Genomic DNA, 17913 nt, shown 5'->3' on the forward strand with positions numbered 1-17913 from the left:
AATCGGCTCAGCGCTAGTGCTCAAGCATGCATAAGGTTGCAGTTTAGTTACTAAAACAAATTACACTCAGTTCATTGCTTTTCAGCTTCCTGTAAGCTAGGCTGCCTTTTCTGTGTGGCATTCATTATTACTAAAGGGGCCCTGAAATTATTTTGATTGTTGCGTGCAAATGCACCAGGTAGATAGGGTAGGTCTTTGCTAAATTTAAGTGCTCTGTGCAAACCATGGAATTTATTATTAGGTTTTAAACATCTGCACCACTACAGATTGCAGCCGGCACTGCTTCTCACATTTTCACCTGTTTCTGCCTATTTTACGCAAAATGGGTAAGTTATATCACTTGGGTGAGCAGTCTAATTGGCTTTCTACATGATGTCATCAGGAATACTTGAATTATGCTGCCTCCACTAAGATTATTTAATAGTATATCTATGCATTGTAATTTGCGTACCTGTAAAATGAAAACATAAATGTAATAAATGTACCGTAGCTATTTGAATATAGGTCATCCTTTCTTTTTTTCCAAACCGTTGCCCAAAATGAGCCATCAACCTATATTTATGACCAAGAAATCTCAACCTATATTCGTGAACAAAGCTAGCAAAAGTACTGAGCTAACAGAGCTCTTCCATTGCACCCACCGTAAAGCCAGTCTGGAGATCATCCAGAGTGGCTTTAAGAAATACTATCCAACGCACTCGATGCCACCGAAGACCTGTTATTTGGGGCGCCGAGGGCACCTGCGAAGCAACCGACGAGGACAACTTCTCTGGCAGTTGCGATGAAGATGCAGCCTGTGGTGTCGACTAGCGAGATTTAGTAGTTGCGCTTACAGTAAATAAAGGTGTGTCATGTTCATAGTTGTTCCGTTTTTCTAAAAAAGATATGGGTCGACCTGTATTATAATTATTTTTTATTTCTCGGCGAGTTTAATACATAGGGTTCGACTTATATTCGTGTTCGACTTATCTTTTGAGTTAATACGGTAGGTGTTCAAACCAATGGTGCATTTCTGCCCGAGAACACAGACCGTTTGCTGCAGCTGTTGCCTGCACATATGCATTTGCGCACGCGTGTGAGGGAAGGAGTGAAAGAAAGTTTCTTTCGAAAAGCTGAGCTTTCTTATAGAGGTCTGAGGCTGCGCACAGGAAGTGAGAGGCAAAGAGAGAGAGAGAGATAATTTATTTGAAGGAAGGCAGAGAGGTCGGCCTGAGCTAGCATACTCTAGCCTGCTACTTTGCACAGGGGGAGGGGGGAACGGGTACATAAAGGCTGGATGAGTGGTGATGATGACATAGAAGAAGGATGTACAACGGTAAAGGCAAGTTCAGCATCCTCATGGCTATGAACAAAGCCCAAAAAGGTCATTCGAAAGTGTCATCTACCTTCCAGAGCATGGACGGAGTCACGAATGCAATTGAAAGTTCACAAAAACTCGCTGCGAAGAAGCTTGTGTATGGGCTTCTCCTGCTTGAGCAGCACAGGTGCCAAGAAAGGTAATTAAAATATGTAAAGAGCAGCGATCAGCTGCTCCAGTATGGCGAGGACATGCACGGCGCTTTCAGCAGCCGGAGTCTGGAGACCACAGAGAAACACGTGCATTGATTCTAGCAGGTGTTTCAGCATTTTTTCAACGCTTTCTTTGTCATTCTTTTCAGCTCCTTGCTTGCCTATAGGGTCATCGGATTTACTAGCCCTAGAATACACTTCTTGACACAGAGGAACATTACGGCTTCGTGCTGCCTCTCACTTCTACGTGAACTAGCCACCATCACAACAGTAATGGAGGGGGGAGATAAAAAACTGTGGCGAAGCTCCAGAAATGCACGCCATTCAAATCCACAAAGTTTAAAATAGTTCAGTGGCAACGACCGCCGATGTGATGTGGAAGAATTGTAAATGGTACTAAGTGCTCGTCATGTTGCACTGCAAGCCGGTGCAAATAGTAAACTGCAGCAATTGCATGCTGTAGAAACCGTGAGCAATGCATGTGAACTTCATTTTGAGGCCACCATCACAACAGTAATGGAGGGGGGGGGGGGATAAAAAACTGTGGCGAAGCTCCAGAAATGCATGCCATTCAAATCCACAACGTAGACAAATTGGTTGCTCTGCTCTGCATCATAAAGATTTTATGTCCTTCTGGAAGGTTTTTAATGGCCTGCTAAGGGGCTCAGTGTATTTGGTGTTCTGCTTCCAAGCTTAATGCCATGGTGCGTTTCCTATGCCTATCGAAAGCTTCTGGTTGTTCATTGTGCCTGTATGCATCAGCACATAGTCTTTTTTTATTATTGTGATAGCAATTATATGGACACTCCAGGTGCATTTCTGCCGTCACCGTGATGTTTCATATAAAGTGCAAGGGCGATAACATTGTCGCTGCGCCCCGTATACTGTATGTGCGAGTGAAAGCATGCGAGGGTGAGCAGACGATGGTGGCTCAATCTCATGCGCACAGGGGAGGAAAGTGGGGGAGCAAGTGCGCCGTCTTCCGTCATGCACAATACGCCGGGGGTAGCGAGGTTCTACTTCGACGGCTGCTGCGTATGTCTTGAAAAAGATCTATGATGTCGGGACAGAGTGCGGTGAGTGCTGATAGCTTCGTGCGTGCTGTGTTTTCGCCGCTTAGTTCACGTAGAAGCAAGAGGCAGCACGAAGGTCAATTTGATCGCTGCTGCTGCCCTGCTTCCTCACTCCAGCGTTTTGACAGTGAGTTTCCGTGGTCATCAAGTGAGATGTGTTCATGTTTGCTTGTGCGCGCATGACACCATGCTTGTTAATTTAGTTAGTCAGCGAATGTTTACAAGTTTATATGGCCGTTATTAAAACTACTATCCTTACTTCGTATAGCTGTCTACTAATGCTATCGCAATCGATGCTTTGCCTTTTGGGCGAAACTGCGACTTTTTCTAGGTGCAAATATGATGCAGCCGAGATTTATACTATGGCCGCACTTGTAGGTAGCTGTGCAGCTCAGAAAGTCAGCAAATTGGTTACAGGACAGTATGTGCCGTTGAACAACTTTTATTTTCAATGGCATGACAACCACTTCAGAGATGTTTCTTTTGTAGTGAACATTTGCAGCTAAGCTATGAAGGTAAAATTTTTGTAAAAATAACCTTTGAAATAAATTATGAATAAAGCTTGGTTTAGCGATTCATGGCTGATGCACTGACAAACACACATACACAGGAAGATGGTGGGCTGGCATGGTTGACACTCTGAATGCAGTCATATAGATATAAACTACCCTGCACTATGGCAAAACAAAAAAGGCGCACAAAAACAATGCTGTTCTCATAGGAAAGCTTTTTCTAGCAATAGTGTATACCATAGATAGTCTTAGCATCTACTCCACCTTCAATCATGCAGTATATGCACCTTTATCACTCCCTTAAAAAAGAGCACTGATCTCATGCGTGGTGAGAGTTATATTAAATACTTAAGTGCCCACGTCCAGAACGTGCAAACTCATCACTTCATGCAACCAAACTAAATCCTCCTATACATCACAACATGCCACAGGACCCAAACAAAGCTGTGGCAGTCTTTCGGCACATGAAAAAGGACTGATTTTTGTACACAAGTACAGGATGGCTCTAGGAGCACATATGAAGTTGAGAAGACCTGCATATCACACACAAAAAATGATACATAGCACTTAGCAATATCTGCTGTGTTCTGAGAAGCACATCACATGTCATGAGCTATGTTAATGCAGTGGTTTTAAAAATGTGCTTGCATAAAATTTCACCTTAATTTGATCACACAAAAAGAAACATGCAATAGGTGATGAAGTCATTGCAACACGTTTCGAGAACCACCCTGTACACCTATTTTCACTGGTTTAGTACAATGCCTGCATCTCTTGATAGCATGGAACACACAATTGATACAGCAATAAATAAAACGGGCCTGACCAGAAATCTGACATTACCAAGCAAGGCAGCTGCAGGAGCCGTTCTTCTCACATGTAACCCTGTAGCATACACACACTGCTAGCGAAGTTGAATTACCTGTACGTCCAAAATATTAGCTGATTTATTAAAATCATTTGTGGTCCACTCTTCCATTCATTAAAAAAACGAAAGCACTGCTTGGTGCATTTTTTGGTTTTCATAAATGCAAGCTTACAGCTGCAAGAGAGCCCTAAGTTCAGCATTGTCTGTAGATTACTTTTTACTGACAAACGAACATATTTCAGCATTCTTCAGCTCCGCTACCTCCTTGATTATTACCGGGAAGTTATTCCAACTGGCAGCATCCAGCACTCGGCACTTTTGCGCTTGTGAGGAACTTAAATCACCGGTCTGTGTAATCCATTTTTGCATGATTCAGGAGGTTTTCTTATTTCATGTGAGCACACTCAAAATATACTAAATGCGTGGATTTGCAGCAGAGGTACCTCACAAGCACTGTCTAGTATAAAGCAGTGAACAATATTGCTGTGAGGAAAATGCTGTAGGTATTCCTGGCTAAATTAGCTGCCTTTGTTTTTGTCTACGTAAAAAGCATGTCCATATTGCTTGGTTAACGCTGACTGTAGGAAGTCTTCATTTGGGGGCTGGCCTGAAGTTGAGTGCTATGCTGTTGATGCAAAAGCGAAGACGTGTTGGGAGTGGTCCATCATTGAACACATGTCCCAGGTGAGAGTTGCACTGCAAAGATTGGGATGAATTGCATGCCGTTTATGCACATGAAGAGGCACTACTTTCACACGACTGCAGAAGTGGCATTAAAGCACCAGTTTAATTGTGCCGTGACCTCTAAGATTGTGATGCAAGCATGAACACTGTACTGGAATTTTTGCAAAGCTGTCAAAGAAATGGCACCAAGACCAGAGCCCTGCCATTTGTTTTCCTTATGTTAGCTACATCTGCTGTATATGTGCTAATAGAGACCAATTTAAACACTACAGTCATGGACAACCCAGGAATGCAAAGGCAAATACACTGCTAACTAAAGAATATGCCAACCAATTAGGTTCACTCAATTCTGTGGCATTATGGCAGAGGCAAACTTTCAATTGGCGTCTTTCTAATTTAAGTACTTTCCACAAGATATATACTAATGACAATTGAAAGAAGCTATTGTTTGCTACTTCAACATACTTTTCATCCTGAAAAGACTACAACTACAGCTCACATCCAACTCCAGCTCGCATCCCAATGTGCAGAACTGACTAGCACAATAACTCATTTGTTCCAAAGACTGCATCGGACTGGGACCACCTGCCTGCCTCCATCGTCTCCATCACGGATCCACTAAAATTAATCCTGTACACTCACATTATAGCCTACCTTAACGAAAATAGTCTGCTGCTCAATAACCAACATGGCTTTCGTCAAAATCGCTCGTGTCAGACGCAGCTATACGAACTTATAACCGATATTCATATTTCTTTACACAAATTGGTTTGCACAGACGCCATTTTCATTGACTTTTCTAAAGCTTTTGACCGGGTGCCTCATAATCGTCTAAAACTGAAAGTTCGGAACCTACAGCTTGACTCTAACACGACGCGATGGATTGAGGAATTCCTAAACAATCGATTTCAAGTAATCTCTTTGAAAAACTGTTTTTCTAACCGCACTCATGTGACTTCGGGAGTTCCTCAAGGATCTGTTCTTGGTCCGCTACTATTTTTAATTTACATAAATTACATCGCAACTGATGTTACTTCACAAATACGTCTCTTTGCAGACGACTGCATCTTGTATAATGAAATAAACTGCCCGGCCGACATCACTGTGTTGCAGTCTGATTTAACAAAACTTACCGAATGGTGTGACATATGGCAGATGGAAATCAACATAGCCAAAACTAAACACGTAAAATTTGCTCCTTTTACTCGAGTTACCTCTGTCCAGTATAAAATATGTGGTATTACTATTGACACAGCATCTTCAATCAATACTTGGGTGTCTTGCTTACTTCCAATCTAAGCTGGAATACCCACATTGAACACATTACCACAAAAGCATGTAAAAAACTTGGTTACCTAAAACGGCACTTACACCTTGCGAACACAGATACCAGGCTTCGCGCATACAGTTCTCTTATGAGGCCCTCTTAGAATATGCGTCCATAATTTGGCCCCCATCATTCAAATCTCACGAACCTACTTGAATCAATTCAAAATAAAGCTGCGCGGTTCATCTCGTCTTCATACTCTCGCTATCAAAGTGTGTCAGCCTTAAAGAAATCACTAAATCTCTCTTCTGTTGACATGCGCAGGAAATTAACACGGTTGTCGTTCTTCCATAGCCTTTTCCACAGCAACATCCCATTTGCCCGAGCTCATATTCTTCCCGCTGCTCACATATCGACGCGCACACACCATATTCATAAAGTAAAACCTATATTTGCCAGGACTAATCTTTATCAAAATTCGCCTCTAGTTTTATCTATTGCCGAATGGAACTCACTCCCTTCAAACATTGTCTCACTTACGGAATCATCATCATTTCACGCAGCACTACTAACCTTCTTAGAGTGTGTCAACCTGTCATAACCCACGTATTACACTTGAATATTTACTTGAACATGTTTTTATGTGCTTAGTATTGTATAATTTTTTCCGTTTCATCCGATATGTACTTGCGAAACATCTTATCTGTATCTGTAGTCCTCTTCGCGTTTTCAGTTCTCTTACGTTTTTTTACGCTACCAGATATTGTATAAACATCGTTTTCGTTGTTGTTTCTTTGTATCTGTTCCACGTTTTGATAATTTTACTGTACCTCATAGCTTGCCATATTATTTATATTCTACACAGTGCACGTCCATTTGACCTTTTCCATCCCCCCTATGTAATGCCCTAACGGGCCTTTAGGGTACTTAAATAAAATAAAATAAAAAAATTCAAAACTGTAGTGTCCGATTACCATTTGTAAACTCGCATGTATTATAATTTTGTTTTGTCAAGGCCTGATTGGCCTTGAGAGTAATTATTTGAAATGAAATTGAAGTCTCTCGAGGAATAGTAGTTTTAGAGGGTGGGAACACGGGAAGAAGGTGCAGTGTGGCTTTGTGGACGGTGCTTGTACTAAATTCTTAGGTTGTCACTGAGTTTAGCACTATGCTCTGTAGTAGTTGCACTGGAAATGTTCCAAAGCTCCAAAGGCAATCTGCCTTTGGAGTTGTAGACATTTTAACTTTACACAAATCTGCGACTATTTTGATATTGTTACTTCGTCTACCTTGTGCAAGTGATCTTCGACACAGTTAAAAAGTATGTACCTACATTAGTACCTACAGTAGTACCTACATTGCCACTAAATACTAGTGGCAATGTAGGTAGTGTGTTGCTTAGGCCAGTGATGAAATGTGAAAAAGAATGTAATTGGAGCATAATGATTGTATAATTCCGACCTCCTTGCTGCTCACTTCAACATAATTTTTCAAATAGGCAGGGTTATTTTAGTATAACCCGATATCAAGGTTACCAGCAAAGAACTGTTGGATACTTCGTTACTCTAACTGAAGGAACTAAGCGACCAACAGATTATCACTAGACAGAGGAAAAAATATAAAGAAGTACACAACTACTGAAACTGCTTAGTGACACTTTTCGAAGCTTATCTGCTCGTGAAGTGGCTCACTGCTGAAGCGACGCTCTGCAACATTTTATCTCTCTGAGAAAAAGTTAACTTTGCATTTTGCATTGGCAGCAGTGCATACATTACCTGAGCCTAATGTTAGTATGGGGACCTATAAGTGACACTTTCTTTTTTTGCATTGCTTGATTCTAAGATGCTGAAAAAGATCAGTTACATTTCAAGGAGAATAATGAATCTGCAGGATGCTTTAAAGCTATAATATACTGCCCCAAAATGTTGCACCAAACAGCAATAGCTACACAGTGTCAGCATAAAACACTGCATTAAAGTCTAATTACTCTAGTTGCACTCTAGTTACAACCTCTCAATCCTTTGGTTCTGCTGTGCCTTTGACAACAAATTGCAATGACCAGAAGCTGTGAAAAAAAAAAAAAAAAGAAAGCTCTGTTTACCTTTCTGCAGCAAACTTCTGTTCGTACCATGCCATGTGATGTGTCTTCTTTCCGTATAATGCTTGAGTTTGACTCATCGCCATCCACTGTACCTAATGCCATAAAAAATGATGGCCAGCCACAATTCGAGACAAATTTGTGCTCGGAGCTGAGGAAGAAATGAATATATGGCGGCTTTAGTCTGGCTTTGTCATTAGTGATCGAAGTTCTGTGAAAAAGCACAAATTTCTTAATGTGGAATTTAGATACTGCAAGAGCAGCAAGACACAACTATACTCACCCTTGCTTTTGCACACACACAAGCATAGCCATTAATTTTTCATTTGCTATTTCACTGTGTTTGATGTGTACAACTGTCTGCTATGTGAATATGAGAAAGAAAAGCTGCTAGAGCATGCCAGCATCAAACCATTTTCTTGCTCCAGCAGCTGCAATTGGGTGCATTTAGTCACTATCAGCAAGACTATGAGACATACACTGATGTGGCCCTAAATGATTCATCTATGGTGAAATTTGCACACCACAAAATATTACAACCTCCTCGTTTTTTATTCTGCCTTATGAAGGCTAGTGCATAACCAAATTCAACTTTATGCTTGCAATTTTCTTTTTTTTTTTGCCACAGACATTTTATTATGTCACTAGTTTCTAATTACTATGACGCTGCTTCTCTATTAACGACAATGCATTACACAGCACTCAACAGCTGATTTGGTGCCCATGAAAATGATGCGTAAATGTTGTCAACAAGCTGGTCGGCTATATGTGATTGAAGACCAGTACAGTGCAAGAAATTATGGTGTTTCGTGCATGGTGCTTGTCATGTTTAACTCGGATGAGCTGTTGGAGATACATCATTAAAGGAAACATATATATATACCTATGCCACACCTACCTGAACAAATCAGCACCGCACGCAATACATGTATACGTTCCCTTTGCTTTATGGTTGACCCACCGGCCCCTGTATGCCTGCAAATATTGGTGAACTCAATGAAGTTACAGCTGCTGCATACATACACAAGAGCCTGCATTGGTAAATTCAATGAAGTTACAGCTGCTGCACATATACACAACAAAAACACAAAGCTGGAAATGCAGTTAGGCACTGCAGCTTTGTAGACACGCTCACGTGTCGAAAATTAAAACAATGCCAATGGTCAATCACGCACTTCCGTGGCACATTGCGCAAGACAAAACCACGCCCGACGAGAGCCGTACTAAAGCAGCGCGTTGCAGCGTAGTTGAAGGGACGTTTGCGCACGCAAATTTAAAGAGTTTACCACCAGGTACTATTTAAAACAACAGACACACTCAAACCATTGATTTTATCTTGTAAGGGTACAAATGACCGAGTTTTATGAAGAAAAAACAGAGTGCGTAACTTACTGGTTCTGTACCCCTTTGACGACAAATATAAAACTGATCAGGAGTGAGTTTCTCACGCCAGTCCTTTTCAGTCATTTCCTTGACGTCCTTCTGATCTGCCATTCTGAGCAACTCTGCAACAGTGAATTGACGAAATTATGATCTCGTTCTCAACAACATTGTAAAGGAGCTGCTATGCTGTAAATACAGCTGAGCGTTGCCGCCTTTCAAGCACCCTTGCGAGTGCTAGACTATAATCTGACGCTAGACAACATTAGATCAACTCAAAAACCCGTTTGGAAAGTTGAAGTACACGAGAGGTGAATAGATCGGACGGCAGGCTTATTATTGGATGGCTGAACGGTCTGTGCCGCGGCTGCCCTAAAAAGGCAGTCGCCTATCCCGCTCAAGAGAGGCTTCTTCACGATATTTCGGGCGATGCACAGCGCAGACATTCCATATTAAGTTCCAGCAGCGAACATCACCCAAGAGTCCTCGCTGTTACAAAGCGTTGGCTTAGCTGATGGTCGATTTAATAGAAGAAACAAACTTCGATTCCTGTAATGAAGGCATAAGCGCTACCACCACACCGCCGCACAAACCACACCAAGCAAAGCAGACTACGCTCGCGCGAATTGTAGCCGCCTAGCGGTAGTTATCCCCGCGCTTTTACTGGCATCTAGCGTTACGGATTGCAGTTACGGAGAGCCCATAAGAAGCATCCCAAAATTCCAGCGGCCGACTAGTCGCGGCAACATTAAAAGCAGTTAAAGGTATTTCGCAAAACGACGGTCACAGAAGGCCGCTTTAGTCGAAAAGCAAACGTTTCAGCTCAGTCGCTCGCTGCAGCTCTGTGTCAAGGTCATTCCACGCCAAGTGTCCCAGAGAGGTGTCGGTCGCTAGTCTTCTCCGGTATCAGCCTTCTCCCTCACATATTTTTGCGAAAACCGATTTCTCGATACGTGAGAACCTCCTCCGCCGGAAGAGGGAAACACATGAGGCACCTTACGCTACACAATCTTGCCTGCTAAAACTACAAAGATTGCTTACTTTGGCAGTGAACGATTTTTTAAAGAACTATTTCTGACAAAAATGTGCCAAATTCACATTTTTATACGAGTGCTTTCGCTTTTGCTATTATTTCCCTAGATTGTCCTTGGGCTGCTCTCGAGTAAAAAACAACTTTGGCTATGATAGTGTTACTTTTGACAAAATGCCAAAATATTAAATTGCCAAAATGACCATTTTGTTCCGCACTATGTTTCAGCTTGAATTTGCACATTGAGGTGTTCCAAGTATAAATACGAAATAAATATGAAATAGACCCGTTCGTTAAATGTTTGAATTATGAGATTACATCATCTTAGTCTTCATTTTTAGCGAGATATGAATTCTTGAAGTAAGCTCCTTCGCCACGTTATGCGTCGTTCCGTACAACCACTTCACCGCACATCACATCGGCTGTTTGCTGTAGGCGGTGTAAACGAGGGCTCTTGTGTTATGGCCTCAACACCTGGCTACACAGCTCACTAGCGTCTTTTTACTTTGGGTTGTCAGAGCTGGCACTGTCGCAGTATATTTCAAGGTGGTTGTAAGGCTCGTCATCGAAATTTTTCGTTTGGTATCACACGAAACTACAGCCCACTGCGCGGCAGTAGCGCACCAGGATCTCTGCCAGGGGAGGTTGACAGTTTGCTGAAACAGCACTAATTTCGATTTCCTCACGGATTGTTTTTTTAAATGCGCTTTTTGCGAGGTTACAGACGATTGCGCGTCTTACATCTTAGTTGCAGTACTCAAATGCGTAAGGAAAGAAATGGGGTTAAACAAAGGGGGGGAGGGGGGGGGATAAGTCGCTATATATGTGCACGGAGGAGCCTGTATAGTTTTGACGAAGGCTGTACATTTCGCTCGCCCATACACTACGATAATCAATTAAAGTGATCGCGGTGTGTCCTCGCCTCGTTAGCAGTTGCTGGCAGCACAGTTTATTTTATCTTTGCTTCGTGTATCCGCAGCAGTCTGCGGTGTTGCAGGGAGGAACAACAAAGCTACCAAAGGTGTTGTATGATCTTGAATATACGGGGCTTCCAGTGTAATTCTCCCCCATATCTCATTTTCACGTCACGAAAGTGGCCGCAAGTTGGTTACATGCGCTGTGATAAATGTCGTCGTCGTTTTCGAACGTCTGGATGGGTGCTGAAGTCGAAGCCATGGCGAAGTCTTTTACAGCATCGCAAAGAGCCTTACCGATCAGAAAAAAAAAATCACTGACGATTACGATACTTCCAATGCGAAATTTGAGCGCAGCTCTATACGTGTTTTCGTTTCGCGATATATTGGCTGGCGCGGCCAATCTGTCTCGGGCGGCACGTTGCAACCGGAGTGAAGTGTGGCGCGACTGCCTCGCTAAACGTAAAGCCTCCATATATATAAAGTAGCGCCATTCTTGGATCTTGCCGCCACCGCGCTTACCCCGGCGTTTCCTCCTCGCCGCCTCCTGTCGCCCCTGCCTCCTCCGCTCCCCCATTGGCCAATCCGTGTCACGTGGAAGCACGCGTTGCGCTTTTGTATATTTTTTATTGCGATAGCAATTATATGGACACTTCAACCGGATTTCTGCCATCGCCGTCGCCGTGAGGTTCCGTATTAGATTCCAAGGGCGATAACATCGTCGCCGCGCGCCGTATGCGCGAGCGAAAGCGCGCGGGGGCCACGCGCTATCACAGAGAGCGAACGCACGGCGGAAAGCAAACGCGACCGTCGCGCGAAAGGCCGTTGGGGTATGGGAGGCAGGGAGGCGGGGCGACGCTGTGCTCCGGCACCAAAGGCGTATCTTGCAACCGGGTGCCACTCAATCTCCCACGCGAGAGCAAGAAAGCGGGAAGGTCTCTTATCTCCATACGGCTCTGACCTTTGTATGCGCTGTGCATTCACCGCTCAGTTTCCGTTGAAGCGATAGACCGCGCGAGCCTTCGCCCGCTGCGGCGGCTGCGCTTGCTGCCAGCGTTTTGACAGTCGTCTGCGGTCATTCAGTGTGATCTATTCATGTTTGCTTGTGCGCGCTGACACCACGATTGTTAATTCAGTTAGTAAGCGAATGTGTCCAGTTTATGCAGCTGATAAAACCACTATCCCTAATCCGAATAGCTCTCTAATAATTTGCTATCGCAATCGATGCTTCGCCTTTGGGACGAAACTGCGACATTTTTTTCTTTCCAGCGCACTCGGACTGCCATTCTCGGGCCTGTGCGACGAAAGTGCTGTACGCACAAATGGATCAAACGTGTTAGGGACAAGAACTTCGTCGTGATGGCATGCTGCTGCGCCTTAAGTTGCCGCAACCGACAAGGCGAGGGCAAAAAGCTTTTTTTGTTTACCATCCGGCGAGCGCAAACGCTTGCTGCACACTTGGTACTTGCGCCGTCTCGCATCGTCGCGTTGCTACTTCCAAAACGGCATTATTAAGGCCAGTTACTGACGGACGAAGCAAAATCGCGCCTCAAAAACTTCTACGCAGTGCGCGATCGAAGTTTTCCGCATTAAATCGCGAGTCGGTCGAAAAATTTTATGTGAAGCCAGAAAACCACTTTCCCAATACAGGTCGAGAATGCGCAGTTTAAAGGGCTGACAACCGATATTTATGGACCCAGTTTTTTATGGCGCAACGAAAAGCTCACCCTCGGTAGTGTTTACATCTGCTTCGAGTTGTCGACAAATTCGACTTCGCCCTGCCACCTGCTAGCCGCCTGGTTAGCTCAGATGGTAGAGCGGCTGCCCCGGAAGCGTATTTCCAATTGCTAGTAGGTACAGCGTTTGACCGCTGGCGCCACGCTGCGCCGCTCGCGCGTACCATGTTTCTAGCCGCCGCCGTTGGAACGGAGGAGGCGTTGACGGAGAAAACGCTGGGCTGGTGGTGACTAGCCTGCTGTTGGGATCGGTGGTATTATAAACGCATCACTGTTTTGATGATCCAAATATAATCTCACTATCAGGGAGGGAGCAGTCTACCTGATTGGAGCAGTGTTTGTTTATTGGGGTGTTGCTACGCTGCGCTCCGCAACACCCCAACGACCGCCGCTTCGCGTCGGTGCCCGGCACCACGGCTACCGCCGTGGCACCGGGGTTCAAGCGACCGCGCTGGCAAACAGAGAGAAAAAAAAAGAAAAGCGTGATATTAAGAAAAAAATTCTAGCCCGGGATTCGAACCAGCGTACGCATGATCGCAAAGCGAGCGCCGTAGCCACTCAGCTATACAGCCACTTTTTTTTTCTTTTTACATGGGAGCAGACTCTTCAGCAACACAAGAAACAAGGCGCTACAGGTACATATTCAAAAGTCAGGCAAGCATGTGCACGCGTCCAATAAAGGCAACCAGTCCGGCGCTGTTTCTTGAGCAGCGTACACACTGCGGACGTAGGCAGCAGATTCCCGAAAAAACGACCGAGTGCTTCGCGGTGGTTCAGCGTGCCTGTCACACATTCTACTGCGCCAAAGACTATGTAGACCAAGTACTATGAACATGTCATATGGAGGGTCACAGGAATCTTTAAAAGGTAAGAAGCGAATTGTGTATGGTGTGATGTCTAAATCTTTTTTAAGTGTTCTTTGGAGAATGTCCCAGAAGAACACGGCATCCCTACAATCGACAAAACAGTGATCAATCGTTTCAGCATGCGGACACAAACGGCAGTTTGTAGACCACGGCACGAAACAGCCCCTTTTTTCTAACCAGGTTTTGACCGGAAGGGTTGCCGAATGTAAGTTAAAGAAAAAAGTTTTGATCCCTGGAGGAATGATCATTTGACGGACACGCTTGAGTACATCTAAGTAGCAACATTCCAAATAAGGCGCACGATAATGGGGAACAGGAAACAATGTGTCTATCAAGGCAGCAGAAATTTCTTTACGGGATGCAGTGAAAATATAATCCAAGCTAAAGCGAGCTTTAAGAAAGTGAAAGCCTTCAACAACCTCTTTCAAGAAGCCCCAAGGAGCAGGTGTGCATCATTGACCGATGACGACACAACTATTTCTGGAAGGTAATTCATTAATCGAAGTTGTAACATCTCCTTAGAAAAGGACTGTTTACATCACGTAAGAAGAATAACCGGGAGACAAGTTGCCTAACAAAAAGGTGAATTAGGCCAAGACCACCACTCTCAAGAGGAAAAAAAGGTTATCACGCCGCATGGCCTCAACACGTGAGCTCCATACATAGGTAGCAAACACACGATGGAAAGCTTGCAACCTAAGTCGCGAGCAGTGTAATACCTGCAGGACATACATAAGTCGAGCTGCTAGAAACAGATTGCAAGCTTCAGCTCGGCTAATATGGACAACTGCCGCCCTGTCAGTTGTTAACCTTACGCTGTATTTCTGCAACTTCCGCTGACCAGTGAGGATTACTATTGCGATATTGAGAGAGGGGTACACCTAAGTACCTAAAGTCTTCCTCACTGAATACCTGCGAAGCGAGTTGGCATTGTACACCATTGACCGAACCAAATCCGGAACTCTTCTCAAAGTTCACAGTTGCTCCAGAAGCTGAGCAAAACTGCTGCGTTATGGCAAGGGCAGTCTCCACACTTTTCTTGTCAGCACAAAAGAAGGCTATGTCATCTGCATAGGCAAGTACCCGGATCTCATTGGATAACAATCTGAACCCATGAAAGGTAGGATCCTTCAAAATTCGTACACAAAGCGGTTCCAAGTACAAAGCGAATAACAGAGGTGACAAGGGACAACCTTGTCTTACTGATGCCCTGAGGTGGATAGATTCAGATAGACAACCATTAACTATTAGCCTTGTTGTGCCATTAGCATAACACATGGAGATGCCTTTAAAAAGAAGATCCAATGTTTATGTGCTCTAAAACACTAAACAAGAAGCAGTGATTAACTTTATCAAATGCTTTTGCCAAATCAACCTGAACTATTGCAACCTGACCCGCACTTTCTGTCACACACTCTAGCACAGACCGTGCAACGTGGATATTTGTCTGAATTGATCTTTCTCTAATGCCACATGTTTGATGGTCTCCCACCAATGATCGAATTACTTCTTGAAGACGACTAGCTAATATCTTAGCAATATTTTGTAATCCACGTTGCAAAGTGATATGGGGCGATACCCTTCAACTTTCTGCAATTTTGTTACATCACTGCTTTTTGGAATAAGTACTGTGTGCCCTTGATAGAGCGTGGCAGGTAGGTACCCAATCCTGTAAGCTTCTTCATACAGTTTAAGCAGAAAGGGAGCCAATATAGAGCAGAAACATTGATAAAATTCCGCACTCAAGCCATCAGGCCCAGGAGTTTTGCCTTTAGTTAGCGAAGCAATGGTTGCTTCCACTTCCTTGATATTTATGTCTCTATCAACGTCATCGCATTCGTCTTGACTGAGCTGTGGCAGCAACGAAATAAAGTTTTCCGTTACAGCTTCACTCTTAATTGCTTTATGAGACTGAAAGATAGTCTCGTAATGATCCGTGAACGCTTTCATTATTGTATCCTGGTCATTAACAATCACTCCGGTATACTCTATCTCGAGAACTTGCTTCGACAGAGCATGCTGACGCATCACACCAAGCGAACGACTACAAGGCTGTTGCTCCAAATACCGACGAGTACGCGCTCGAACTAGTGCACCTCTGTATCTCTCAGTGTCCATTGTCTGCATTTGTGCCTTAACGTTGTAAATGTCTCAATGTACTTGCCAGGATGCAGGCATTCAAGTTCGTGTAGCGTATCTAGCAACTTGCACAACTCTTTATATTTTCCTTTTTTTTCAAAAGACAATATGGAAGCTTCTTCAATGGCTATCATTTTAACTTCTGCTTGAATATCTCCCATTGCGCAAAGACAGATAAAGAATTACGACTTGAAACGTCAATAAGAATTTCCGGGACGCGCTTGAGAAAAGGCTTATGTAAGAGTAACTGATTGTTAATTTTCCATAAATCCCAGTTCATTCGCGAACTTTGACACTGCCGGTTGCCAAAACAAACCGACACCAAACAATGCACTGAAGAACACAGGGTGCACACTGTAGCCGTATAATCTAGGGAGGATAGGTAAAGATACATAAATCCGGTCAAGCCTTGCATGAGATGTACCTTGAAAATGTGTGTAGCGAAAAGGGACCTTTTCACGATCCCCTACATCAACAAGCTGGTAGTCACATGTCATGGCATTCAAAACGTCAGCGCTGGTATCATGGCGTTGCCTTGTAGACGACCGATCCTGACCACACACACAATTAAAGTCACCTAAGACAACTAATACACGGTCATTGCGTAAGTGCTGGGTCAATGAGAGAAAGTAGTCCTCGGTCGCGTGCCTTACGTGGCGCATACACGCAAAGAAACCTCCAAACAGGACTATCCATATTGACATCACACATACAAGGCGCCCTTCCCTATCAGTGCACAGTCCCAACACGTTGCATTGCCGCGTTTTTCTCACAAATATCATACATCCTCCAGAGACACCAAGCGCGTGGCTGACACATACTTCATACTCCGAAAGAAATGGAGCTACAGCAGCCGCTGTGTCGTCATCGGATTCAATTTTTGTTTCCTGAATTGCAATAACATCTAACGCTCGGCTACGCAACAAGTGTAATAACTGACCCTGCCGTCGCTTACTACGTAAGCCACGGACATTCAGCTATACAGCACGCTTCCAAGCGTCGCATTCATGCGAACCATATGATTGCGTTCGAGCGCCCTCGGCGAAAGAAACCACCTAGAAACGCGGTACGCGCGAGCGGCGCAGCGTTAGTACACTGTAGCAGCGTGGCGCCAGCGCTCAAACGCTGTACCTATGCTAGCAATTGGAGTGTTGCGCCCCGGAAAGGCGGTGGTCCCGGGTTCGAGTCCCGGACCAGGACGAATTTTTCTTCAACTGCAAGGCTTTCTTTCGAGGAACCCGGTTGGGTTTCCATTGTAGCAATTGCTACGTTTGGGTGGATGTCTCAGTTTCCCTTTAAGTGTTTACATCTGCAGCGGTTACTTCCAAAAGTGTGTGGATATTTTGCAAGCAGAATTTTTCGATCTCAGCAGCCTCTAAAAAAATAAGAGTCCCTCCTCCAGCAACGCTGAGAAGTGATAGCGATGCCGATAGCCCGCCTCGCAAATTGTGAAAGCCGCCCATCGTCTTGCTTTCACTGGAGGAAGTGCAACTGTGGCTAACCACCTATATTGTCACCTTTCCAGCCATTTTTAAAGTTAGATGGACTGGTACAATAAGTTTGTGTTGCTGTACAGACCTTTCTTATAGCTGCAACGTGTTTTTTTCCCCAAGTACACGCCTACGTCATGGCTGGCTGGCCCCCGTCGTCGTTATTCAGTCGATAGACGAGCCAAGCCAAGTCATCGAAAACGAAGGCGAAGGCAGCGTTACTTGTCCACCCACTACAAACGAAGGCTTATCTGCACATTGTAAGTTAGAAAAAAACTTATAATAGAAAGAATGTTACTGCATTTCAATATAATAAAACACCAGGAACCACATACATGGTAGGAGGT

General features: G+C 44.1%; 1 protein-coding gene across 1 annotated transcript; it reads right to left on the reverse strand.

The window, feature by feature from the left end:
* Window positions 1–3008: 3008 nt before the first annotated feature.
* Window positions 3009–9657, reverse strand: LOC119435573 (peptide methionine sulfoxide reductase MsrB-like). Its single transcript, XM_037702375.2, has 4 exons — window positions 9404–9657; window positions 8910–8986; window positions 8015–8162; window positions 3009–4658 (listed from the first exon to the last, which is right to left on the reverse strand). Exons 1-4 carry the CDS (start codon window positions 9503–9505, stop codon window positions 4554–4556), a joined length of 432 nt encoding a protein of 143 aa, XP_037558303.1. The 5' UTR covers window positions 9506–9657; the 3' UTR covers window positions 3009–4553.
* Window positions 9658–17913: the final 8256 nt, after the last annotated feature.

Source organism: Dermacentor silvarum, unplaced genomic scaffold (assembly GCF_013339745.2).
Source record: "Dermacentor silvarum isolate Dsil-2018 unplaced genomic scaffold, BIME_Dsil_1.4 Seq793, whole genome shotgun sequence".
Classification (NCBI taxonomy): domain Eukaryota; kingdom Metazoa; phylum Arthropoda; class Arachnida; order Ixodida; family Ixodidae; genus Dermacentor; species Dermacentor silvarum.